At 40.0% G+C, this 27,351-nt stretch overlaps 1 protein-coding gene across 1 annotated transcript; it reads right to left on the minus strand.

The window, feature by feature from the left end:
- Positions 1 to 1,327: 1,327 nt before the first annotated feature.
- Positions 1,328 to 24,418, minus strand: DLX3 (distal-less homeobox 3). Its single transcript, XM_089674506.1, has 3 exons — positions 23,980 to 24,418; positions 12,441 to 12,634; positions 1,328 to 2,537 (listed from the first exon to the last, which is right to left on the minus strand). The coding sequence occupies exons 1-3, from the start codon at positions 24,311 to 24,313 to the stop codon at positions 2,238 to 2,240; spliced, it is 828 nt and encodes a 275-aa protein (XP_089530632.1). The 5' UTR covers positions 24,314 to 24,418; the 3' UTR covers positions 1,328 to 2,237.
- Between the last annotated feature and the right edge of the window lie 2,933 nt (positions 24,419 to 27,351).

Genomic DNA, 27,351 nt, shown 5'->3' on the forward strand with positions numbered 1-27,351 from the left:
CCCGTCTATGGCCTGCCTTACTAAATGCTTGTTTGCCTGTGAATTTGCACCAGAGCTTAGTGAATGTGGTGGAGTTTTCCTTGACAAAAGAATGCCCACTCATGTGCAAGGAAAAAAACAGAATTAGGGTTTGCATATGATTGGACAATGGAAGTCAGCAGAGCTCCTCATTCACTAAGCTCCGGTGGAAATTCTCAGCAAACTTGCCTTTAGTAAGTCAACCCCATTTTCTTCCACCTACACCTTTCAATTTTATAATTATTGTCTGTTGTCTCGTTTCTCCTCTCCTTTGGTCAACAAGACAGATAATAAAATACATTTCTTTATTAGGGACACAGAAAGCAATCATAGCACTTGCTTTTTTGCCTTGTGGGGAAGGGTTGGAGCCTTTTGTCAGGGTTTCCTTGGTGTCTAGGTACTGTTGGGAGTTTTTCCTTTAATTCCTGTGTTATCGCCGAGAAATCTACCTAGCAGGGACTTAAGGGCTTACACAAGATGAGAATATCGGACGTATGTCCGTCCGTTTTTTTTTTTTTTGCATGCTAGTCTCATATCAAAAGTGAAGAGGTTACTAAAGTTATGAAAATTCTTGTATGACAGAACATGAATTCAGAAGTGATGTAATGTATTTGTATTGTATTTCCGGATGAAAACTGTACTGATTAAAGGAAAATCGAGAAAAATTTTCTTGCTTGTCCCTTCAAGTAATTTTGGATGAAATTTTTGGATGTACTAACGATCAGATTATCATACAGTCACTTCGAAAACAGTATTTTTTTCATGCGATTTTCTGATTGTGTGTACTAGGCTTAAGATAGCTGGGAAAACCCGATAGGTTCTAATCCTTCCCCACTCTATCCAACTCTAAAAGAAAAAATTTGAGTGGTGTTAGACTTTAACTGGTGGATCAATGTAATGATGGAATATTTATTGGTAAATCATCATTAATGTATAATAAGCCATACATCTGGAGCACAAATCTTCTATCGCACACCTATTGTTTTCATGTTCCTGGAATGTACGGTAGTTAGAGAAGTTTGAAGAAAGATACATAATGGAGTTCCAAAAGTTCCCAAGCACATTGAAAAATCTAAATCATTGTCCAACCTTTGGATTGTGTTTTCTTTTTGTTTGAACTTTCAGGGTGAAAGTGGCAGTTTGGCATCTAAGGTGAACACATTCGCAGTGTATAGGGGAAACCGATTGTTTAATATCAACCTCTGGGTTGGTTTACCCATTAGCAAACTTTGGACCAGGAACATACACATCCAACCACAACTTACACATTTACGCTTTAGACAATACCCACAAATTAACCAAACAACAATTTTCAAAATCTTTTTGCTTCAGCAGCAAAACACAATAGTTTAATTTGCATTCACACAATGACATTCCTCAGATCCCCCTCCTCTTAATCTGAAAAATTATTCTCACCCCCTCACAATCCATAACATTTTCCAAAATATTACAAAAATAAGTTAGAACCTCCTGCGCAATTTCTTTAAATATTGCAAAGACAAGTGGAGTAGCTCAGATCATAAAAGGTTAACAAAATATTTTTTTTAAAAAGAAGATCACTCCTTTCTTTGATTTGACATAAAAGTTATTTGTTTTGACAAAGCCCTTCCCCTCAAGTGAATCAATATGGTAGAAAATGTTGACGTTCGTTAAATTCATAACCGAGTTTAAAGTTGGTCTTTGGATTTGTTTAGAACCTAAAATAGCATAGTATTTGGCCATACTACAGTCATTGTGCCCCATATGTGTTATGAAGGATCTTGTAGATCTTCAACAAAAAGTTCTCCATTGAAAATAATTACTCATGACCAATAATTTTACAGCAAGGAGATGTGTCCTGTATTACTTGTTTTGACGAAATTACGGGCTTGATGATGATGCATCATTAATGACTGTGGAAAGAACCTGGTCCAGTAAGCTATGTAACAGTGGAGAATTTGTTTGGAGAAATTGTTATGGCCTTGATATCCATAATTAGGTCATTCCACTTAATGTCCATCAGCATGGCGGTTTTTTGGGGAGACAAATTGGATTTCTTGGGTGGATACTGATCCTTCAAAATTTATTTACAAAAGTCCCATAACTGGTGCCTTATATTAATGCCACTTAAATATTAAGAGTCTTTTGCCCAAATAAAAGTCTATGCAATCCCTTCAACTAGGGTGATATGGGCTTTTTGTTTCCAATAACTCATTCAAGTTATCTTAAGTCTCTGTCACTTAATACACGGGATTAGGTGGCGGTTGGTGCAAGGCATCAGGAGGCTGTAGATGTGGTCCTGGTTGGTTCTGTTGGTTAAACCATTGATTATAGTTCTCAAGATAGGTCGGGGATGAGCAGTGAGGAAGACTTTGTTGCTGGGGAGTTCGGCTTCGGCTGTTTTCCCAGTTGGGTGGGGAGGACGGTGAATTGCAAGCCATGAAGTCGCTGTTGTTAGGACTGTGTTCCAAACCTGGTCCTTCGCCATTTTTATAAAGTTTCTTGAACTTTGACCTGCGATTCTGGAACCAGATTTTCACCTGAGGAGCAAACATAGAAAAGAATAGCTATTAATTATAGCTATTAAAGAGAGGAGCTTGACATGGTCTGTTGATTCTATGTATAGTACTACGCTACATTTGCCTACATTACAATTTCCAGTTACATTATTAGGCTGCCTCCCATTTCAGATCATGCAAAGCAACAGCACTAGCAGCTCTTCAATATGAATAACTTCACTTCTTTTCCCTGTTCAAGGTTGGGTAGAGTGTGAAATAGTGGTCATTGGCCTTCTGGCACAATGGTCTCTAATCAGCCCCAATGGTCTCTAATCAGCCCCAATGGTCTCTAATCAGCCCCAATGGTCTCTAATCAGCCCCAATAACTGGAAAGCTGCACAGGAAGTGGGCACCAGCGGCATCCATAATGATACTGACCACATAAAACTTTTTGTGGAAAGGACTTAAAAAATCTGCCTGGAGTTCCCCTTCCACATAATTGTACACGCTTGCTGTATTAATGCTAGATTTAATTTTTTGCTGTTCTTTGGCTTTGACTAGCAAGAGCTGTTTGTTACATTACACAACTTTTGCCGAGGGGCATGTGCGTGTCTGTGTACATAACTGGCAGAAAAGCAAAACTGTGCTTGTCAAATGTAAATTTACTGTCATTTTGTGTTTAACCCTTTTCCAGCATATACTGTATAGGTGGCATGAGAACATTCTAAACAGGAGATCATTCATTCAACTGCTATTGATGACCTCCAACTGAAAATGATAGTTGCCTGCTTGTTATTAGGTGCAGGGCTTCAATACATTCAGAGTCTTGACCTGGGACAAATATGGAAATCAAGAACTTCAGAAGAAAGTAAGAATTATCCATCTACATGCTTGTTCCACGTCAGTAACACAAAGCTATGAACCAAATGGTGCAAGACTATTTCAGAAGTATTTGTCACAATGGACAGTGGTAAACCTTGGTCATAGAAGGCCTCCCAATATGGACTATAATTCCCAGAAGGACAGACCATTATTGAATGCCCATGATCCAAACAGGACTCTCTCTCTCTCTCTCTCTCTCTCTCTCTCTCTCTCTATATATATATATATATATATATATTATCTAACTAAATACCTAAATCTCTACAGTTAAAAAAGCTACCTTTAGTAGATGCATTCTTTTCAGTGTTTTCTCCAACACTACAGGTAAACCTTGGTACACCTTGGTCTTAGAAGGCTTACCAGTATTGGCTATAGTGCCCAGAAGGGCAGACCATTAGTGAATGTCTGTGGTCCAAGCAGGACTTTTCACTATTATAATGCATATAAAAGCTTAATAAATACTAATTAATAGACCATGAATTAATGTTTGGTAGTTCTCATTGGGCTTTCAATTATTTATCACAATAGAATTCCTGGAGGGCAAATAGTTATTACACCTTGGTCCTAGATGGATTCACAAATAAAGAATACACTATGATCCTAATGCAAGCCATTCTTAGTTCAAACCATGTCAAAGATTTAATGTTTGTTCCATTTTAGTATGCCAGATATACCATTGAAAGTGTTATATGTGCTGCATTCTTTATCAGTTACATTGTTCCAAGCTATCTCTGTGGACTATAAAGCCTTTCCCCTTAAAGTGGCTCTAAAGGCTCAACATTTTGTACCTTAAGGCATTCTCTGCATACCCTCCCCCCCAGGGGCGGACTGACCATTTGGAAACTCGGGCACTGCCCGAGGGCCCGGGGTCAGTAGGGGGCCCCATGAGATGCCCCTGGTACCTTTTTCATAGGCTTTTTTGAGTTTGGGCAAGGACACAGGGGCCCCATGATCCCCTATTGCTTGGGGACCCCATGAGTTGTCAGTCCGCCCCTGCTCCCCCCAATACTCACCTGAGCCCAATCTTGATCCAGCGCTATGCATATCTGCAGTGGCTCTCTCCTCTCTTTCATGCTCACAGAGGCAGCAGCAGGAGCCATTGGCTGTCAATCAAATCCTGTGAGCAGACAGCGGGGGGGGGCACGTTGCCGTGTGTCTGTGTGCTGTGTGTGTTAATACAGGACCAAGCCCACAGGTGCACCCCCATAGAATGGGGCTTCCAATGGTGTCACACTGAGAATAGGGGGAGCCAAGAGCACTAGGGACCCCAGAAGAGCAGGTTTGGCCTGCTCTGTGCCATACCATTGCAAAAAGCAGGTAAGTAGCACATATTTTTTACTTTGCAGAAAAAAATAGCCTTTACAAACACTTTAAGTTGTGAAGAAGAGGAGAGGTATTCTTTAGTCCTGTGCTGGTATACGTGCGGTGAGTGAGCATTGCCACTATAGGAAAGGAGGTGGATCACCAGTTGACAATAAAATGATAAAAAGCCTAAAAAAAGAGAATGCAGCTACCACATCTAAGGCAGGCTATAGACGATGGTAATTCCTTTTCTGCAACTATGGGTTGCAGGAAACAAAATCGCTTGATTTCCCCCATCAACGCAGTTAGTGTTGATGGGGAATCCCTCCCACAGAACTATTGTGTTCTTCCAGTGGGGGGGTATGGTGAGGAGTGATTATTGCTAGCTATAGCCACAGACAATAATCACATGAAAAATCGGACATGCTGGTTGTACCCAAGTCAAGCTAACGATCAACTTGGGTACAATCAGTCTGCCCATACATGATTTAAACTGTCACTGAAGAGTGTGACCAAGTATGCTGTTGCTTCAGTAGAAGTTGATGATCAGGTCTGCCTGGAGCAGGGGCGGACTGACCATTTGGAAAACTCGGGCACTGCCCAAGGGTCAGTAGGGGGCCCCATGAGATGCCCCTGGACCTTTTTCATAGGCTTTTTTGAGTTTGGGCAAGGACACAGGGGCCCCATGATCCCCTATTGCCCCATGAGTTGTCAGTCCACCCCTGGCCTGGAGTCTGGATCATAAGACTGGTTACACAGACTTTTCAGTCCTTTGATGGGTAAAACAGTTCTCAAATCACTTGTAAAAATCTGGCATGCTGGTTGTACCCAAGTCGTACAACTATCGAATTTTGTACAATCAGCCTGCTCATAGATTTAAATCTCGACCGGTCACTGCTAAACCGAACAAGATTTGAACAATCTATGGCCAGCTTGACGACTGGCAATCAGCAATATATTACTGTTTTACATAGGCTTTCATTTATTTGATATTTTAAGGACTATTTCCTAATTGATAGTCCTTGCAGTCCTAGCAGGACTCTTATTGAAACAAAGGATGTGATAGGCTTGATTGCTTAGCCAAGATAACTGCCGTGGATTAACCACTAAGCTTTTATGTTGTGTTTCTGGGAAGTGTTTTGCTTTCTCTCCAAATCCTTCCTACCCCCACACTTGCTCTACACCTCTGTCCCGATATTCCCCCGCCCTGTGACTCATCCCAAGCTCTTCTCCAAAAGGACCAAACCCAGTTTCACAGCAACATTGTGTTTTGTAAATTGGTATGAGGAAGCCTTGAGGATACCACCTCCCTGACCATAAACACCCCACCCTGACATCTCCCACCCATACCTCAGCTGACACTAACAGAACAAGGCAAGGATTCAGCCTGCAGGTTGGTGGGACTGGAATTTCCTCCCCTCCAAGCTGCCTCTAACAAGGTCGTGCTTTTACGGGGTGACCTACATCTAATTATTTATAAATAACACAGAAGAACAGGTTGGCTGACTTGTAGCTGGACATGGAACCTAGGTATTACATTCTAGGTTTAGCCAAAACATTTGTTTGCTTTGGATAGGGTAGTGAAGGAAACAAATCTCTATTGGGTTTTTATGGCTCTCTGTGTCCATACTAGATGGAATTGACTTCGGTATATATCCTGGTTACTATTGTCACCAGACAGAGATGGGAAATCTAAAAATGAAGGGTTGTCAACAAAACAAGAGCTGAAGGTGGATCTTCAGATGGAGACACCGGTTCTGGTGACAACTATCCAAAAATGGGAATTTCCTTGAAGCATAGAAATGTATAAAATATGAACCGTTGCCATCTTATCCAAGAATATTTGTAAAATTTAAAATGCCGCTCGGTAACATCAAACAGGCTATCATGCCACAGTGTGTGATAATTACAATTAAATTTTTTTTGTGTGTAAACAAAATTACTTTATATGAATCAGGGGCGGACTGTTCCATCATCAGCGATGGTGATTCCACATTTTGGCCAGTGAGGAAGTGTCTTCCACAGGGGCAGACTGACAACTCATGGGGCCCCCGGGCAATAGGGGATCATGGGGCCCCTGTGTTCTTGCCCAAACTCAAAAAAGCCTATGAAAACGGTACCAGGGGCATCTCATGGGGCCCCCTACAGACCCCGGGCCCTCGGGCAATGCCCGAGTTTCCAAATGGTCAGTCCGCCCCTGATATGAATAGATATGAATACTTGGGTTATTATTCATTTTAAAAAGACACCATGTTTTTTCTAAAAAAAATATAAGATGCATCACATGGCCTTGTTCAACAAATGCATCTAAGTTTTTAAGAATTAATGAAATACAGTGGCCATTTAGAACTAGTCTGATCTGGCAGAGTGAATTCTGATTGGTTAGATTGCAGTCAACCTTAATAAACTAAATCTGCAAAAAATCAAATGATCATGGTGAGAAGCCTTAGTTAGAAGATACTATTTCATAAATCCAAGCTGGGTAGCGTCACTGTACGCCGCCAAAGGTACAGCAGCTTCCATACTAGGCTTCCATCACAGGTCATGGAATTTGTTTTTCATTTCTTTATTATCATATTTTGGACTATCAGTCACTATTAATAATTTACCATAAATGATAAGCAATGATGTAAATTAAATCATAAACGGGCATAGGAATATTTTCAGGTGTAATGTAAATGGAGTGTATATAACCCCCTTATACAGGGTACAGCAACATAACTTCCTTTTTTCAAAACGCAATAAAACCCATTTTATGAATCAGAATTGTTTTTATTGTCTTTAATAATGTAGGTACATATCTAAAGTTCTGTTTTACACAGTTTTGAAAATCATATCAGGTAGGTGACGCCCCCCCCATTGTCCATACACTGAATAAGTGAATTCAGACCGGTATGTGAACATGTTGGAGGAATTTGTATTTCCACGACTTGATGAATTGGACTTAGGGGACATTTGGTTCCAACAGGATGGAGCAACGGCTCACACTTCAATAGCATCAATGGCTGTTTTAAGGGAACACTTCCCAGAGCGCCTCATCTCAATAAGGGGCGATTTGGAGTGGCCAGCCCGCTCCCCCGATTTGGCCCCTTGCGACTTTTTTTTGTGGGGTTTTTTGAAATCCCGCGTTTATGTAAACCGTCCAAGGACCCTACAAGACCTGAAGGCCAACATCCGCGCAGAAATTGCCAACATACCCGCTGCTATGCTGGTAAGGGTCATGAAAAACGGCAGAAATCGGCTTATTCAGTGTATGGACAATGGGGGGCGTCACCTACCTGATATGATTTTCAAAACTGTGTAAAACAGAACTTTAGATATGTACCTACATTATTACAGACAATAAAAACAATTCTGATTCATAAAATGGGTTTTATTGCGTTTTGAAAAAGGAAGTTATGTTGCTGCACCCTGCACTTAATCTGCCTTAAAAAAGGCAAAAGGTGACTTTTCTATTTAATAACCCAAGGCCCCTTTTTTGAAAATGGAGAGAAAGCGTCTTTACTGTCAGTGGAAAGAACCGTAAATTGGACCTCAGTACACAAGGGTAAATACACATGTGTAAACCATATCAACCAATCAGAAGTCAGATTTCTCGAGTCCAACTATACTAAACTGATAAGAGGTGATTTTTGTTTGGCCACCTAGGATTCCTGCCCATCACACTATTATTTGGGGCAGATATCAACTGAGGATGCCTAACCCCATACATCACGGGTGTCAAACTGGTGGCCTTCCAGCTGTTGCCAAACTACAAGTCCCATGAGGCATTGCAAGATTGACAGTTATAAGCATGACTCCCAAAGGCATGGGCATGATGGGACTTGTAGTTTTGCAACAGCTGGAGGGCACCAGTTTGACACCAGTTTGGGCACCAATTTGACACCCCTGCCATACACCTGGAGCGTAGTGCCCCAAAGCAAAGACCTATAGGTCTATCAGGGAAAACATCCCAATTTCCATTTTGTTACACCAATTTGGAAACCTAAAAGAGTTAAGGCTGTGACTGGGCAGCATGGAAGCTATAGTTATTCAATGGTACTCCATGGCAGTAGATGAGATACTGTATACGGTGTAAACAATCACAGTTGCTCAACAAAAGAACAAAGTGTTTTGACAGTGACAGCTGGCCTTGCTTTGTTATTAAATGATGTATGAGTAATAGATAACGAATGTCATTCCTGTGGACAGGTACACACCTGAGCTTGTGCGCACGTTAACTGGATCACACAAATAAAAACATTTGCACTTTGTTTTATAGTGAAAATCCTATTATAAAGAACTCCACCTGAACAAAAACCTTTCAGCAGCAGAGTTGTTTAGATTTATTAACAAGTTCATTAACAATTCAATGTTTGATGATGAGATCCATAATCTGGAAGGCAGGTGATTTCCAAAATCTGACAGTTGGAATAATTAGATTTTTTTGCCCGCCCAACCATTGACAGCTATCACCTGCTAAAGAAGTGTGGCCACACACAGACAGATACAATTTTTAATTATTAACCAGTCTATAGCTATTGGAAGGGCCAACGAAATCAGTTTAAAAATAGAATATATCTATGTTATGAAGCCAGTTATTTGCAAATCAGTGCAAACAGGACTATAACTGTAAGTATAGCCAAAACATTTTTTTTTAAATATGTAGGAAAGGGTTAAAACCCCCTCCTGATTATTTTTTGCTGTATCATTAGGGAGATTTACTTTCCTGTCCCAGAGATGCAACATTAAGTTAGAGGAAATCAAGCAAAATTAAGGGAATTCCCCTAGTTGTTCCCGAAACAAGTGCCCCCATTTAAAAACTTCCCCTTCTTAGTCTGAGGACAGTTCTGACATTCCCTCAATGTTCTTTTCTGTATCAATGGTCACTGGTAGAAACAGAGTGGTGAATCTCAGTGTCTAACCTTTCCCCACTCTAAACCTGAAGAAGTTCTACATAGAGGCGCACTTTAAGGTCCATGTCAAACTATCAGTTATGTAATTGGTAATAACCTGCTAAGGGTCCACTCAACTTCTCCTATGATGCTCCCTCTCTGGTCTAACCAGGATGACTCTCCATCACTGTTCCATCATCAGCGATGGTGATTCCACATTTTGGCCAGTGAGGAAGTGTCTTCCACAGGGGCGGACTGACAACTCATGGGGCCCCCGGGCAATAGGGGAACATGGGGCCCCTGTGTTCTTGCCCAAACTCAAAAAAGCCTATGAAAAAAGTACCAGGGGCATCTCATGGGGCCCCCTACTGACCCCAGGCCCTGGGCAGTGCCCGAGTTTCCAAATGGTCAGCCATTTGGTTTAGTTGCATCTGGGGTTTCTGCAAGTTGTCACTAGTGGTGGAATCAACATCAGTTCCCCAGTGGAAGAAAGTGACCTTGGACTAACGCTGACTATAGATAGAATGTTTTCTCATCCTATATGGTAAAGATTTGGCAAACACTTGTTTTATTTCATGACCAAGAAGTACTGTTAAGTTGGAATATTCTATAAAAGTGATCAATCGTTACCAAGAAATGTTATCAGTCTCAGTATCTCCAATTTCAGCAAGGGAGAAGTGTGGGAGTTGCCCCTTCCTGGTCCACCAGAGAGGGAGAGACACTACAGAAGCTGGAGAGTGCTGCCTTTGTTCTCCTAGCTATTGGCAGGATCACTAGTGTTAAGTGGGCTCAATGCCACACATATATGTTTTTTGTTGGTCTATATTAAAGATCTAGTCATGCAAAGAACAATTATTCCAGACTGAATCATTCCATACTGTTCATTAGAAAACTGTAAGTCATAAACCCCCAACTGAGTACGTAGCCTTTGAGTCCCACAGTGGGATCTATGCATTCATTCAACTTCCAGACAGTCAGTAGTTGTATGTGGTATTCATTTTGCACCATGTTTTGGCCTTGGCTCTAGAAATATACATAATTGTCTAAGGGATATGGCTACCGTCAGTTATCAATCAACTGAATGAGCCCAAAGACTCAAGTCATTACTGGCCATGATTAAACGTTGAACATTTCTTGTTCAGCACTAACAGAGGGCCATACAATTTAAAAGAGAAGTTCAGGATGTGGGTCACAGGAGTGCAGAAAGAAGCTTTGGCCCTACTTCTCCTTTACCAAGGGGGTAATATTTCCATTTTAGGTAGATGTTGGAGATTCCTACTACCTGACAAGTTCTTACATTAACTTGGTGAGTTCTTGGGTTTGAATACCAGATGTAACCATTGTGAGAGGTTCCCGAATATCCTATTTTTTATAGTATGAAAAGTGAAATAGGAGGAGCTGGAACACAAAAAGTTGGGCAGGAACAGCTAAAACTCTTAGATGGACAGGTCAGCGAGGACGGCAGGAGGATCTTGCTGTTGATGTACCCAAGACATTTAAGAAGCCAGGGGCTGACTCAGCCCACAATCCTCCATTTATCATTAAAATATAAATTTTTGGCCTTGCTTTGTTATGCCGCATTTACCAAAATGGTGGAATTAAACTGTAGTCCTCATTTCTGTGTGTTAGGGTAAAAAAGTTACCAGAGCCGGACCCCTTGGGGGAGTGATGCTTTCGGTATAAAAGGAGCAGGTGGGGGGATGGGGGAGTCTCTCAGAAAACAGATGGAGTCCTATAATTTGCCGTCCTCTGAGTCCTCCCTTTCTCATGCTTGTAGGCTGCCTCCTGGGAGTAGTAAGATCACAGCAAAACATCCATCTGTGTTGTCGATTGTTACCACTGTACAGCAGGTTGGATCCAGTGTATTTTCTGAATTTTCAGTGCCTTTGGGTTTGGCTACCAATCAAAATTCAGTGTATTGAATTCTGATTGGCCGAGATTGATTATTGCACTTTACAAAAAGTCATTGCAGTTTGCACACCACCATATTAAAAAGGAACTGGTACACCTGTTGACAAGCTGAAGTCATCATCTGGGGTTTCATGTAGACCCAAGATTCAGACTAATGAAAGATAACTTCTCATTGATTGCTATGGGATACTGCAGTTTGTGGTAGGCCCTTGTCTTTACCGCGTGCTATTATTTTATAACAACTCCAGTTATTCAAAATTAATATTTCTATTATGAGTGGTTGTTGGGGAAGATGGGTGAGAGTTAGGAATTAAGGTGGAGAGATCTCGCCAAGAGATGCGCAAGAGGGATTCAACCCACTGATTTCCAGTCAAAACAGTATATTGTATTTTGCCTTTACATTCAAAAGATGAAATCAAATTTTAACTCACAGGCAGGGGCGGACTGACAACTCATGGGGCCCCCGGGCAATAGGGGATCATGAGGCCCCTGTGTCCTTGCCCAAACTCAAAAAAGCCTATGAAAAAGGTACCAGGGGCATCTCATGGTGCCCCCTACCGACCCCAGTTTCCAAATGGTCAGTCCGCCCCTGCTCCCGAGTGTTATAAAAAAAAAAAATGTCATTACAGTCAAAGAGCAATGATAAAACATAAGCCATGGCAACCTATTTTTATTATTTAGTTAATTTATGTATATTGCTATTTTTTAAAACATTTTTAATATGTAGCCTTTTTAAAATTGTACAAGATACATGGAGCATTAAAAAGTGTTGGTGTAGACTGATAAAACCATTGTCATATCTTATTTTGAAGCCAAAGTGCAAACCACACCAGCCAATCAGAAAATTCTAAATGCTGAACCCCCATTGGTTAGAAGGGGGTCATTACCCTCTATAAGTCATTACTACTCTCTGGACCATCATACTGTACATCTGTGCCCATCTCAGTGTGTTATTATAAATACTTCTTGCCATTACCTGTGTCTGTGTAAGTCCTAGCTGGGCCGCCAACTCTGCCCTCTCCGGCAGCGCCAAGTACTGGGCCTTCTGAAAGCGTCTCTGCAGTGCAGCCAGTTGATAACTAGAGTAGATGGTTCTTGGTTTCCGGATCTTTTTGGGTTTCCCATTGACCATTCGTACCTCGGTTTCTGGCTCTTCTTTAACTGACACGGCTGGGGAAGAATGAGATGAATAAATATGTAAGTCAAAGCTTCTATTGTCTTTTCAAAAGCTTAATTCACGTTTACAAAGACCTGCTCCAGGCTATTTTATCAATCGCTCCCTAAATTCGCAAAGTTTTTCTTATGGGATGCATTTTAGTCTAATGGAGTGCATTAATTATGCAATGTTTTCCCCAAAACACAAAGTCTCAAGGAGTTAGAGAACATTTGTGACTTGGTTTTGAACCATTCATATAAGAAGTTTCTGAAACCAAGGAGCCTGTTTTGTCCAGTAGTAATCGAATACAATATTTATAGCTTTCAGTTTTCTAGCAGAAGATAGGCAAAATCGGACAGAGTGTAATGTGATTATTTTTGCACGAAGGTGCTCGAACTCCAACAAGCCGAAGTGATAACAAGCTAGGAATATAGAAAAAAAAATAACCTGACCTCCCCAGTACCTACATAGGCTTGGACCTATATCTCCTGAGGAAGCAAGCTGAACTCCTGTGAAATGCGTAGAGAAAAGAGCAGACTTTAAAAGAAATCTTTTAAGAATGAAGCAACTAACATGTTTTATATGGTTGTGTAAATTCTCTGTGCTTTAAATCGGCACTGTTTAAGTACAGATTTGGAGTTATGAGTTTTTAAAATGTGATAACAAGCTATTGTTAGAATGAAAGTACTTGTTATGACCCCCTAGATTAGCCTTAAGCAGCTGATACTGGCATACAACGCATTTCGGGGCCCCAAATCCCCCTTTTTGAGGGTTTAACACAATGTATCAAAGTGTTATATGAATTCAAAATACAGAGCTCCTGGGCAAATCTATGGCAGGAGATGTTCAGAAGAAAGGTCTGTGAGTGATTGTGCCAACGTCGTCCTTGGAATTATGGAATTTCATTATTCCAGTGCGGATGTTGGCACAATCATTGGCACAATGATGGCGGTCCATTATTCCAATGCGAGTATTGGCACAATAATGGAGCTCCATTATTCCACTACTGATACTGTCACAATCATTGGTACAATAATGGAGTGCCATCATTCCAGTGCTGGTATTGGCTTGATAATGGAGCTCTATTATTCCAACTCTGATATTGGCACAATCATATGCACAATAATGAAGCTACATTATTTCTACGTTGATATTGACACACTCATTGGCACAATAATGGAGCTCCTTTATTCCAATGCTGGTATTGGCACAATAATGGAGCTCCATTATTCCAGCGCTGATGTTGGCACAATCATTGGCACAATAATAGAACGCCATTATTCCAATGCTGCTATTGGTACAATAATGGAGCTCCATTATTCTAACGCTGATATTGGCACAATCATTGTCACAATAATGAAGTTACATTATTTCTATGTTGATATTGACACAATCATTGGCACAGTAATGAAGCTCCATTATTCCAGTGCTGGAATTGGCATTATAATGGAGCTCCATTATTCCAGCGCTGATATTGGCATAATCATTGGCACAATAATGGAGCTCCATTATTCCAATGCTGGAATTGGCACTGTAATGGAGCTCCATTATTCCAGCGCTGATATTTGCATAATCATTGGCAAAATAATGGAGCTCCATTATTCCAATGCTGGAATTGGCACTGTAATGGAGCTCCATTATTCCAGCGCTGATATTGGCATAATCATTGGCACAATAATGGAGCTCCATTATTCCAATGCTGGAATTGGCACTATAATGGAGCTCCATTATTCCAGCGCTGATATTGGCACAATCATTGGCACAATAATGAAGCGCCATTATTTCAATGCCGGTATTGGCATGATAATGGAGCTCCATTATTCTGACACTGATATTGGCACAATCATTGCGACAATAATGAAGCTACATTATTTCTATTCTGATATTGGCATAATAATGGAACTCCATTATTCCATCGCTGATTTTGGCACAGTCATTGGTACAATAATGGAGCTCCATTATTCCAACATTGATATTGGAACAATCATTGGCACAATGATGGAACTTCAGTGCATGAACTACTCTGAAGTCCCCGAAATTTTAAGTCGCTTACATTGGTGACCAGTTAGAAGAATGTCCCTTACACTGGTCGCACATATATGAATGGTTATCATTGAAAAACATGGGGTATGACTTGTCATGCAACTCTGATGTCCAAAGTCGCATGACAAGTCGCAGAAGTGTGAATTGGATCTAAGTGATTTAAAGTGTATATAAACCCTAACAATGAACCTCTCTTGTTTGCTATCATTTGGTCTGTTACATTTACCAGAAAGTGTTTTGTTATATCTGTTCCATAAGTGCAAAAAAATTGCTGTTGATTATGTCACAAATCTCATGAGCTGATGACATCATGTGTTCTCTGACTTTGCTGTACCCTTAGATCAGATATATTTTTCTCCATTCTCTCCATGAAATACACAACGCCTACCCCTAGTTAATGGGAATGAGATGTTTTGTAGACTTCCTGCCTTAGTGTGACAACGCTACTCCTAGGGCAGAAAGTGTGTCACTGGTATGGTCACCAGCTGAAAGTAAAGAGAAAAAGCCAAAAAAAGAAAACTAATTCAATCAACACATCTAGCTGCAATACAATAAATGTCACGTTCTCTGGTTTAGATACACTTGAATAAAATTCTATACTCTCAATGTCTGTTAGTTTTTGTTTTTGCTTTAGGTATTTGTGGTTGTTAAGTCGGTTTTATACCAACAGGCATGTTTATGCGGTTACATGTGTCTAGGAATGCTAACAAAACACCATCAGTTAAGTATCCACTTTGTAGTATGTGTCTTTTATCTATAGCCTTACATTTTGTATCCTGTTTGGCCCTTTTATTTTCAAACACTTCTCTCAAGTACTACTTGTTATTGTCAGGGTACGCCACAGGTAGTAGATCTGTCTGCCAGCTTTTTATCTCATGTCTTTTCTGACCGGTGTATAGTCATGCTTCTAGATCTGGTCCCTATATCTGTGCAGAGATCCCTCTATGTCTCTCTTTTACCACAGCTTTTTATAGACTTGGATAACCAGCTGATGTCACATTAATTGGAGTCACGTTTGATTTATCCTGATGTCTATCAGTAGGTGAGGTGGAGTTCTACACCGGCTAATCCACTTCTGTGTTAAAAACAAGCAACCCAAAATGCAGCGAAAGTCTTAAACACGTAGTAACAATCAACGTCACATGATTGCATTGTGCTCCAGTCTCCCAAGTAGTTCTAGGCCAGCCCTTCTCAACAGAGGGATCAATGGACCTCTAGGTATCCTCTAGAGGTTGCTAGGGTTTCCTTGAGCTGTGTCTGACTGACCTCCTATCTGAAGGTGCCTATCTAGTTCTGAGACCAATACTACTTGACAAAGTCAACAGCATGACACTAATGATTTCATTAGCCTGAAAAGATAGTGTTTTGACAACAACTGTAAGGGAGACATTCTTCCCACTGTCCACCAATGTAAGAATTCTTCCCACTGACCACCAATCTAAGGGACTTTCCTCCCACTGTCCACCAATGTAAGGGACATTCTTCCCACTGACCACCAATCTAAGGGACTTGCCTCCCACTGTCCACCAATGTAAGGGACATTCTTCCCACTGACCACCAATCTAAGGGACTTGCCTCCCACTATCCACCAATGTAAGGAGAATTCTTCCCACTGACCACCAATCTAAGGGACTTTCCTCCCACTGTCCACCAATGTAAGGGACATTCTTCCCACTGTCCACCAATGTAAGGGCCTTTCTTCTCACTGGTCACCAATATAAGGAGCATTCTTCCCACTGTCCACCAATGTAAGGGCCTTTCTTCTCACTGGTCACCAATATAAGGAGCATTCTTCCCACTGTCCAACAATCTAAGGGACATTCTTCCCATTGACAACCAATCTAAGGGACATTCTTCCCACTGTCCACCAATGTAAGGGACATTCTTCTAACTGGTCACCAATGTAAGCGACATTCTTTCCAATGACCACCAATGTAAGGAAAATTATTCCTACTGACCACCAATCAGAGGTTGCTAGGATTTCCTTGAGCTGTGTCTGATTGACCTCCTATCTGAAGGTGCCTATCTATTTCTGAGACCAATACTACTTGACAAAGTCAACAGCATGACACTAATGATTTCATTAGTCTGAAAATATGGCATTTTGACCACTACTGTAAGGGAGACATTCTTCCCACTGTCCACCAATGTAAGGGGCATTCTTCCCACTCTCCACCAATTTAAGGGCTTTTCCTCCCACTGTCCACCAATCTAATTGACTTTCTTCCCACTGTCCACCAATCTAAGGGACATTCTTCCCACTGACCCCCAATGTAAGGGACATTCTTCCCACTGACCCCTGATTAAATTGTTTTAGAAGGAGTTAACCAAGACCTAAAATTATTTTAAGGGTTCCTCTGGAGTAAAAAGGTTGAGAAAGCCTGCTTTAGACTAATGGGGTAACTACCAGCCAGTGGTCTCGTTTAGTAGCAAGAGATTAAAACTATTTCCATAGTCCCAGATTACATGTGATGCTCTAGGCACTCCATCACAGATGAGGAAGTTGTGAAAGAGTCTGGTTTATTTAATATTGCAAGATCAATGGCAAAGTACAACCAATCAGCTTTCACAGACTGGACTACAATCATTTGAATCTGATTGGGTGGTAGGGGTAAGTGCACTTCACTCATCATTGTTTGTTATACTTTCAATATAAACAGCACAATGGCTAAGTGGTTGCACTTCTGCCTGGGACCACTAGGGTTATTGGTTTGAATCCTGACCATGGTACAATCTTCCTGGAATTTGCATGTTCTCCCTGTGCCTGTGTGGGTTTCTTCCCACTCTCCAAGGACATGCTGGTAGGCAAATTGGCCCTATTATGTGTATGTAGGAATGTGAGTTAGGGACCTTAGATTTACTTTTTTTGATAAGAGCAGGGAAGGAACCATGTTAGGTTTTACTGCCATCTGGGCTCCATTAGAGTGATTTCCCCTCACTTCCTGTCCTGTTGATGGTATCACCAAACAGGAAGTGAGAGGAAATCTTCAACAACAACACAGACAGAAATAAAAATTCTCCTTTATAGTAGAGTAGAGGTAAGCTAGAACCCCTGACAGATTTTTATTTTGGTTGCGCATGTCTTGCAGATTTTTCACTTCCTATCTGGTAATGCCATTGTCATTGAGACAGAAAGTCCTGGAAAGAGGGTAAATGAAGCCCTAGATAATAAAAACTTGACAGCTCTGGTCCTTCCCTCTCCATCCAAAACTTTAGAAAAAAAAGATTAATATACACATGCACTTTGGAAATAAAAACTCTTTAATGAATGAGGCCAGTGCCTGGCTGATATGGGTATTTTCCATTGTCTGTAGTTATTGGAAATTCCCATACCAACCATGAAACATCATCACATCATGGAAATGCCACCCTCAACTTAGACATACATTTTTCTTTTAATCTTTCCTTATAATATTTATGTTGGCTTTTTCTAATTTCACTAATGTGGACATATTATTATTAGTATTGTTATTATTATCATTATTAATAATAATAATAATAATAATAATAATAATTAATAAATCCATTAATTAAATAAATATATTTTAAATTAATTTCTATTACTGTGAATAGAGACACTGTAAAAGTGAGTTATTGAAATTTCATGATTTCCGAGACAAAAACCATCCTAAGCTGATTGTAGGTTCTTCAGACCTGTCAGTGAGAACTTATTGATGAAAAATATAAAGTGATATAAAAAAAAAACCTGGTTCATAGAACTCATACAGCTTTGTGAATCGATAGCTCTGTCTGGCACAGTATTTTATTTCTACCAATAGAACAGTAGGATAAACATGGAGATCACCATTGATCACCTCTGCTTTTGGAAATGCTAGTTGTGTGGCTGTCATGCTGACCCTGTTTTTTAGTACTTTGGCTCACTGATCTAGATAAAGTGTGCAGGTAAGGTCTATTGTAGCTACATGCAGTTTTTTGGGATCAGAAAGTTCGTTCATGCCATCTTCCATGAGAAGACTGGGAAAATCTGTTGCACACAATTTTTGATCACCAATCACCAAAAGATTCTTTGTTATGACTTTGGTGGTTGTCATAAAACCTAAAATATGTAGCTGTAGACCTGCCAAAGCCAAACCATTTTATTTACTAACATGGTGTGCCAAGCAATTGCAAGCTCTAACCAACAAATAGTTAGGCAATGATTTTGAATGGTCGTTACACTCTATACTACTAAAAGCTGATTTTTGATTGGCTGCTCTAGATAACTGGACACATCTTTGGCCAAATATCAAGTATTGAATGCTGATTTATTACTGAAATATTATTTCATGTAAAATAAAGTTTAAATTAATGGAAATTAAGGTTGACCAACTGCAGCCTTTCACAATGATAAGCCAGGGACAGACAAATTGTTGGTTTAGCTTGTGCCAATGCACATGGGCCGCAAAAAACATGAGATGCCATCAGCACACTACGTGGAAGCCTTATCACTAGAAAAGTTGAGGTGGGCCAACGTAGTCCAATCAAAGTGCAGTGACAAAGGCTTACTTGGTCTCTTGGTGCACAAAGTGCCCTAAAAACAAATGGTCCTGCCATGCCTTGCATTTGCCAATTAGGATATGACTGGAAAATAAATTGGAAGGTAATGGTGGTAAAACATGACAGAGAACAGAAGTACTATACAGAGCCATTTCAGACAAGAGGTGAAGAAAGTATTCTTCGGAGGATGTCACCTCTTGTCTGGTAGGCAAATTGGCCCTATTGTGTTATGTAAAAATGTGAGTTAGGGACCCTAGATTTACTTTGTTTGGTAAGAGCAGGGAAGGAACCTTGTAGACTTAGTTAATATTTTTGAAGGAAGATTTTTGCTGTCAATTTCTCTTAGCCATCTATGCCACCACTGCTTCCAGCAAGCCCTGTTGGATTAAAACTGGCATTAAATACTAGGACTTGTACTAGTTTAGCATTAGCCAGTGAGAGGTTGGTCTACTTGTTTGTACAGCAACTGTGTGGGTATATCCACAGCAAATATAACATGTATACATTAAAAAAACTTTCAACAGCTCCACAGTACCAGTGATTTCTGGTCATGTAACTCAAATGTTGTTTAGGCTCTAGAGTCTATGGCCTAAACAACTATTTATTAAGCAAGGTTCTATGGAACCTTTGGGTTACACCAGAGTTTGCCTAAGGTTCCTTGTGTAAGAGATTGACCTCCTGCCAGCTGGCTCCTGAATAGCTCTGGGGTCGATATCACTCCACAGAGCCAGTGGTGTAAGACCAGTGGATCCTCTCCCATCATTTCTCAGGTAAACAGCAACTGACAGCAATGATCTTCTTAGCTCTCTATAGGGTTGACCAATAGTGTAAGGGAGCATTTTACTCACTGACCACCAGTGTAAGGTACAGTCTTCTCATTGACAAGTAATGTAAGGGGCATTCTTCATACTGACCACCAATGTAAGGGGCATTCTTCCCACTGACTGCCAATGTAAGGAGCATTCTTCCCACTGACCACCAGTGTAAGAGGCATTCATCCCACTGACCACCAATGTGTGGGGCCATTCTTCCCACTGACCACCAATGTATGGGGCCATTCTTCACACTGACTGCCAATGTAAGGAGCACTATTTTCACTGACCTCCAATGTAAGGAGCATTCTTCCCACTGATCACAAATGTAAGGGATATTTTCCCACTGACCACCAATGTATGGGGCCATTCTTCCCACTGATCACAAATGCATGGGGCCTTTCTTCCCACTGGCTGCCAATGTAAGGAGCATTCTTTTCACTGACCACCAATGCAAGGGCCCATTCTTCCTACTGACCACCAATGAAAGGCCGATTCTTCCCAATGACCACAAATGCAAGGAATATTTTTCCGACTGACCATCAATGTATGGGGCCATTCTTCCCACTGATCACAAATGTATGGGGCCTATCTTCCCACTTACTGCCAATGTAAGGAGCATTCTTTTCACTGACCATAAATGTAAGGAGCATTCTTTCCAATGGCCACCAGTGTAAGGACCATTCTTCCCAATGACCACCAATGTAAGGAGAATTCATCCACCAATGCAAGGAACATTCTTCCCACTAATCACAAATCTAAGCTACATTATTCCCAGTGACCACCAATGTAAGGAGCATTCTTACCACTGACCACCATGAAAAATCCCATTCATCACACTGACCACCAATGTAAAGGAAATGTTCACCACTGTTCAAAAGACATTCTTCCCACTGACCACCATTGTAAGGGGCATTCTTCCCACTGACCACCATTGTAAGGGGCATTCTTCCCACTGACCACCACTGTAAGGGGCATTCTTCCCACTGACCACCATTGTAAGGGGCATTCTTCCCACTGACCACCATTGCAAGGGGGCACATCATTGACCTCCGATCTCCGATGTAAGAAGGCTCATTTAAACTGAGCACCAATGGGTACACCTCCTACTACCAATCTAAAGTGATGCTACAGTTTTTGCTCTCTACATTTTAGGCCACTTTTTATTTTGTTTTGGGGGGCGGTAATTACAATTTATTTATGGGTGTCATATATGCAAAGTTCTGTAAGCTGTAATACATTTTAGCAGGGGCTCTTTGAAACCTGAAAATCATTTAATGGCTTCCCCTAGGCTAAAGGGATTGATAAAGGCTGCTCTAGACAGGGTAAGTACAGTCAATTAGGGTAACTAGGTAGCTTAGATTAGAGCAGAGACCCTAGACAGCAAGCTGGGAGATACAAAGAGACAGTCAGATTAAGGCAGAGACAGACATTTTAGCCATAGGCAGATCTGGTCAGGTAGCTTGGATACGCTCAGGCAGCGGTGCAGCTTAGATGTACAGTAGATAGACAGGCTGCTTGGGTAGACGCAGACAGGTAAACAGGAGCTGAGGATTAGTGAAGAGACAGGAAGGGAGGGACATCACACAAAATCTTCCTACTACAGGTATAAATTCACTCAGATTAAAGTTACAGACAGACAGGCAGACAGGTCTCGCTAAGCCTACTCCTGTTCATGAGGTGTCAGGCTAATGCAGGGATGGACCCTTAAACTATCATAAAAATGTCAGATGAAGTAGCTACAGGGGACCAGCCCAGGAAACTGTGCTCAAGTTGCATAATAACTTCCAACACAGTCGGCGAATTATCATTTTACAGAATTTAAATGTACCAATAAAATTAGAACAATATATAAAATAAAATTGAAAAAATTAAAATTGCCATTTGCAAATATATTATTTTCTTACAAATTTTTTTTTTAATCAATAGTAATAGTTACATAGTTAGTCTGGCTGAAAAAAGACAAAAGTCCATCCAGTTCAATCATAGAAAAAAAAAAAAAAGGCTGGAGAATATCCAAAATTTTCCACATTAATCAATAAATGAGAGTTAAGCCATGAATCGCCTATATATTTTATAGCTGAGGTTTATATCTACTTCCGTGACCCCTTTTTGAATGAAAAGATGTTATCTAGCACTCAGGGGCGGACTGACAACTCATGGGGCCCCCCGGGCAATAGGGGATCATGGGGCCCCTGTGTCCTTACCCAAACTCAAAAAAGCCTATGAAAAAGGTACCAGGGGCATCTCATGGGGCCCCCTACTGACCCCGGGCCCTCGGGCAGTGCCCGAGTTTCCAAATGGTCAGTCTGTCCCTGCTACCACTAACAATTACGTGAACTGGAGCTGTCAAACTGCATCTTCAATTCTGAAACCAATTTGCTGCCTGAAAACTCTTCTTTCTGGTGTTTTCAATGACCCATGACCCATAGCGATCAATCAAAAAACCCCTCTTAGCTGATGTGGCTACAGTAAACTAAAATTAGACTGAATGCTATTGGATGTGGAACTGTGTGTTGCTCCCGATATATGGCTGGATTCAGGGGCGGACTGACCATTGGGGAATTCAGGCACTGCCTGAGGGCCCGGGGTCAGTAGGGGGCCCCATGAGATGTCCCTGGTACCTTCCATAGGCTTGTTTGGGTGTGATTTGAGTGTGGGCGAGGACACAGGGGCCCCAAGATCCCCTATTGCCCAGGGGCCCCATGAGTTGTCAGTCCGTCCCTGGCTGGATTGTAAAGAATAAGAACATAGTACATACATAGTTAGTCTGGATGAAAAAAGACAAAACTCCATCCAGTTCAACCATAAGAAAAAAAAAAAGTTATAATCCTTCACCCACAGTTGATCCAGAGGAACAACGTACTCTATATTATTCTTTACCAGTCTTTCTCAACCTTTTTAACAAGGAGGAACCCTTGAAATAACATTCTGGGCTCGGGGAACTCATAAGAATAATTATTATAGCTACAGCTAAGGATACATTAGTGTGATAGATAGCTAAAAAGATCATTGGTGATATAACCACTTTGGACCATTGATGGTCCAACCTTTGGAGGAACCCTAGGGTTCCACAGAAGCCTGGTTTTGAAAGGATCTTCTATACTATACTATACTATATGAAACTATACTATGTTATAATAAAACGTATGCAAAAATATTATGTTCTTATCGTCAGATACATACATAAATACAATAATAAATAATTGTTAAATATTTGTAACAGAGTTCTCTGGTGGGGTGGTCGTCCAACGCATATAGTAAAGAATATAATAAATATCTAGAGAGTAAAACGGGTATTGGTTTATAAAAGGACAAATATAAAATGGTAAATTATAAAAAGGCATTAGAATAATAGGATTAAGAAGAAATAAGAGTTTTATAGTGGGTCTATTTTCTTTTTCTTCCTGTACCCTCTATCGCCCCCCCTTCCCCCATTCCTATTATTACAATGCCTCTGTGTAACTTACCATCTTCTATTTGTCCCCTTATTTACAATAATTACATCACACTTTTAATGTTTTGTACCTCCTCTACCTTGTCCCTTTTTTTTTATTGTCTCTTTTTTGCCCCTGTCTTCTATTGGTCATCATTTCCTTGACCCCTTTCTCCAGGTTTCCTTCACAATCTTGTCTTTCTTCTTGGTACCCACTGATGGTCTGGTTTTGCCTACAACCACACATCTCTTAGTTCTCGGAGATCCTTAATCCTAATGTAATCTCTATAATCTTTCGATTTTATCTCTAAATTCTTCCTATCTCTCCCCACATTTCAGCTTTTGTCTACCCCTTTATTTTCTGTTGTTTTTTTTGACCATTTTTACTTGCTTACCGTTCTCTCCATCCTGCCAATTATCTCCTGTCCTTCAAAACTCGTCTTTTAGATAATATCTACAGACTTTGACTATAGATCTTGTCTACTGTCTTTTGTTTTATTGTTTTAAGCTTTATGTATCTATCAAGTGACACTCTTTTGTGTCCACATCAGCCCTGTTTTCATTTCCATACCTGGCTCCTGAGGTGGGGCCTCCCGAAAATGTCCATAAGATCGATATCCACCTCCATACTGGTAATCATCCTTGGGCATGAAGCCATCAGCCCCTACTAGCCCACCCATGGTAAATTGGGGGTGATGGTGGTAGCTGTAGGGATTAAGCGACTGAGAATATGCCTGACTCTGGTAGTAGTCATGTTGGCTACCAGCTAAAGGACCGCTGTAGTAGCCCATGTCCGTGGCGGTTGACTCTGGTAGGGTGGGCGAGTCCTTTGACACCGAATGGCAACTCATAGAGGTGCTGAGGTCGGTTAATACGGCCATCTTCTTTTCATAGGTCCCACTCATGTTACGTAAAGCAAAGTCGATATCCCAGTAGATATTCACACGAACATCCCTGCTGAGCTCTCTTGCACTTCTGCCTGTACAATAAAGCCAAACCAAAGCTTCACAGACCAGTTCTGCTCCATAATTATAGGGTAGAGAAGGGAGGGTCTCGCATTCCTATTGGCTCCAGGAGGAAAGCCTTCCAGGCAAAACAGATTTCTTCACCAGCTCTATATTTATGTCTCAGCTTCTTGTCAGTACAAAAAGAAAAAAAAAAAAACGCACACACACAAACACATATATACTCGAGTGCATGCAACTGTATATTTATATGAAAAAAATGCAACTGTATATTTATATGGAAAAAAAAAAATCCAACATACATATTAGCTACATCTACAAAAATAGTATGAACAGCAACATTGTGCAGAATCCAAAATTGTAAGCTATGTGAGTTTAAAATTTAGACTTTCCTAAAAAAAAAAAAAAAAAACCCTGTATGCAAGTCATTCATACAGTTTGTACATTTTATGTGCTAAAGATGTGTGTGTTATTACTTTAGTTTCATGAGCTGTATGTGCATTTTTACACTGTACATGTTTAAAACATTTTTACATGTTTTATTTTTTTTTTTTTTTTACTAAGCAGGTTTTAATCAATCAGCTTTTTTTTGGAATATATGTTTATTATACTCTAAAATATTAGTAAGTTTGCCCCATCATCGAGTTAGTCAACTAAAAATATAATGATGAATTCATACACAAATTAAAAATATATACACAAATTATTATAAATATTACAAAATATTAATATTTGCAATAATTACTACAATACACAGTAGTAATGTAGTTTAAAATTTAGACTTTCCTAAAAAAAAAAAAAACACCCTGTATGCAAATCATTCATACAGTAAGTTTGTACATTTTATGTGCTAAAGATGTGTGTGTTATTACTTTACTTTCATGAGCTGTATGTGCATTTTTACACTGTACATGTTTAAAACATTTTTACGTTTTATTTTTATTTTTTTTTTACTAAGAAGGTTTTAATCAATCAGCTTTTTTTTGGAATATATGTTTATTATACTCTAAAATATTAGTAAGTTTGCCCCATCATCAAGTTAGTCAACTGAAAATATAATGATGAATTCATACACAAATAAAAATATATACACAAATTATTACAAATATTACAAAATATTAATATTTGCAATAATTACTACAATACACCGTAGTAATACAGTATTATTCAGCCAATACACTATTTAAACATATTACAAGTATAATATTACAAATATTTCAAATAATATTACAAATACAAAGTTAATCAAAGATAATAATAATTAAAATATTTTAGAGAATATTTAGAGTTTATTTAAAAATGTATATATTTTAGAGAATATTTAGAGTTTATTTTAAAAAAAAAAAGTATATATATATATATATATTTGTTCTTCGCAGCTGTTATCAAAATTGATGGCGAAGAACTCTAGGGAAAATGCACAGGTGCGCGATGGGTGTACTCAAGGGATCCTCAACGCTGTACATAAACCAAACCAGACAAAGTTTCAGCAGCTATAGTTGTACTGTACTAGGATATTCATGTAAAAAATGTTTGATGTATGATTGGTACATTTATGGGTGCATTGATATTTAATTGCCGCTTTCAAAATGGCTGCAGCGCTGCCCAGGTTTCTATGGAGCTCTGCCTACAACATACATGAAACATGGTGACCTGTGCATTTTTCCAGCCTTACCTTTTAAATGTAATGTAAAATAATTTAGAATATTTTTTTTTTCTAAAGTGATTTGCAGACGTGCATTTCAATTTTTTCAGTTAAACGAAAAAACAGCTAGTGGTAAAACGCACAATGAAACCTGGACCATTATAATCAATGGTGATGATCAGGCATCTGCGTTTTGTGCATGCAGTTCCAGAAACATCAACGATATCGGCACAGATTTATTGCGGATTGTGTGTGTGGATTGAAATCCGTTTCCCAACCCCTAATATACAGTAATTGAGCTTTGAGAATTTGTGTAGACTCACCTGCTGCCTTTACATTGCTAAAAAGCCTGCATTTGAGCAGAAAATGCGGGAAAAGGCTGCTTTGTACCTGTTTTCTCTGTATTACGAATGCATCTCAATAGCACCTGCTGGATCTAAAGACATGGAATGCAAAGATGCAAAAAATGCTAAAAATTCAGCCTGAGTCTGTCATCCACATATTGGAATCTGCTGATCTGGGTTTGATGTGCACTTTCAAAAAAAAATGTGTCCTTTCCAAAAAAACATTATCCAATGTGTAATACAACATGCACATAGCTAAACGCACAGCTACGGTGATATATGATTTTATGCAGCTACCTAGCGGTAAGAAGTGGTATTGCAGTTCTTTTTTTTTTTGTTTGCAAAATCATCTTTTGGGTAACAAAAATATCACATTTCAGAATCGCTGTTTCATCGACAGTCCCAAGTTTTAAATAATTATTCCTGAAATGTTTCCTTCCTGGAAATATGTTTAGTTTTTAAAACAGATCAGGTGGCCTCTTTTTTGTTAGATCTAAAATGCAAAATTTGTTTAATAATTTGCATATCCCCCAACAGTGCTGGATTTTACTGGACTGTCTTGGGATTTGAATCAAATTCCAGCATCCTGCAGATCCAGGTTGTGTCCCGCTGTTGGCCCGGGTGTTGGGACACTCATCTCTGCACTTGGCTTTGGCTCTTTTGCTTCTCTGTTGTAGAAAGTGACCTTCTGCCCAACGTGAGTGCCATAGTTCTGGCAGAGGGTTTGGATATATAAGTATTCTACCATTGATCCTCACTAACATCAGTGACCCCAATGACACCAGTGTGCCCCACCCCAATATCAACAAGCACCAACACCCTTCTATCCCTCCAAAAAGCATCCCTCTTCACTGAGCAGCATTGCCCCCTCTTCCCCCCAACCGGGGCATTTTTTCTTCTGAGCGTTTTCTTCCTCCCGTCAATTTTTTTCTTGCTCATCATATATTTCCATAGAAGTCATCATATTGAACTGGGCATTCATATCTGTC

Source organism: Staurois parvus, unplaced genomic scaffold (assembly GCF_062004578.1).
Source record: "Staurois parvus isolate SC_StPar_1 unplaced genomic scaffold, SC_StPar_1.0 ptg000151l, whole genome shotgun sequence".
NCBI classification, from domain to species: Eukaryota; Metazoa; Chordata; class Amphibia; order Anura; family Ranidae; genus Staurois; species Staurois parvus.

Coding starts and splice junctions, on each gene's coding strand:
- DLX3 (XM_089674506.1), bottom strand. CDS start 24,313: ATGAGTGGGACCTATGAAAAGAAGATGGCCGTATTAACCGACCTCAGC. Junction 12,635..23,979: donor GGCCCCACCTCAGGAGCCAG/GTATGGAAATGA, acceptor ATTCTTCCCCAG/CCGTGTCAGTTAAAGAAGAG. Junction 2,538..12,440: donor TAGGACTTACACAGACACAG/GTAATGGCAAGA, acceptor TTTGCTCCTCAG/GTGAAAATCTGGTTCCAGAA.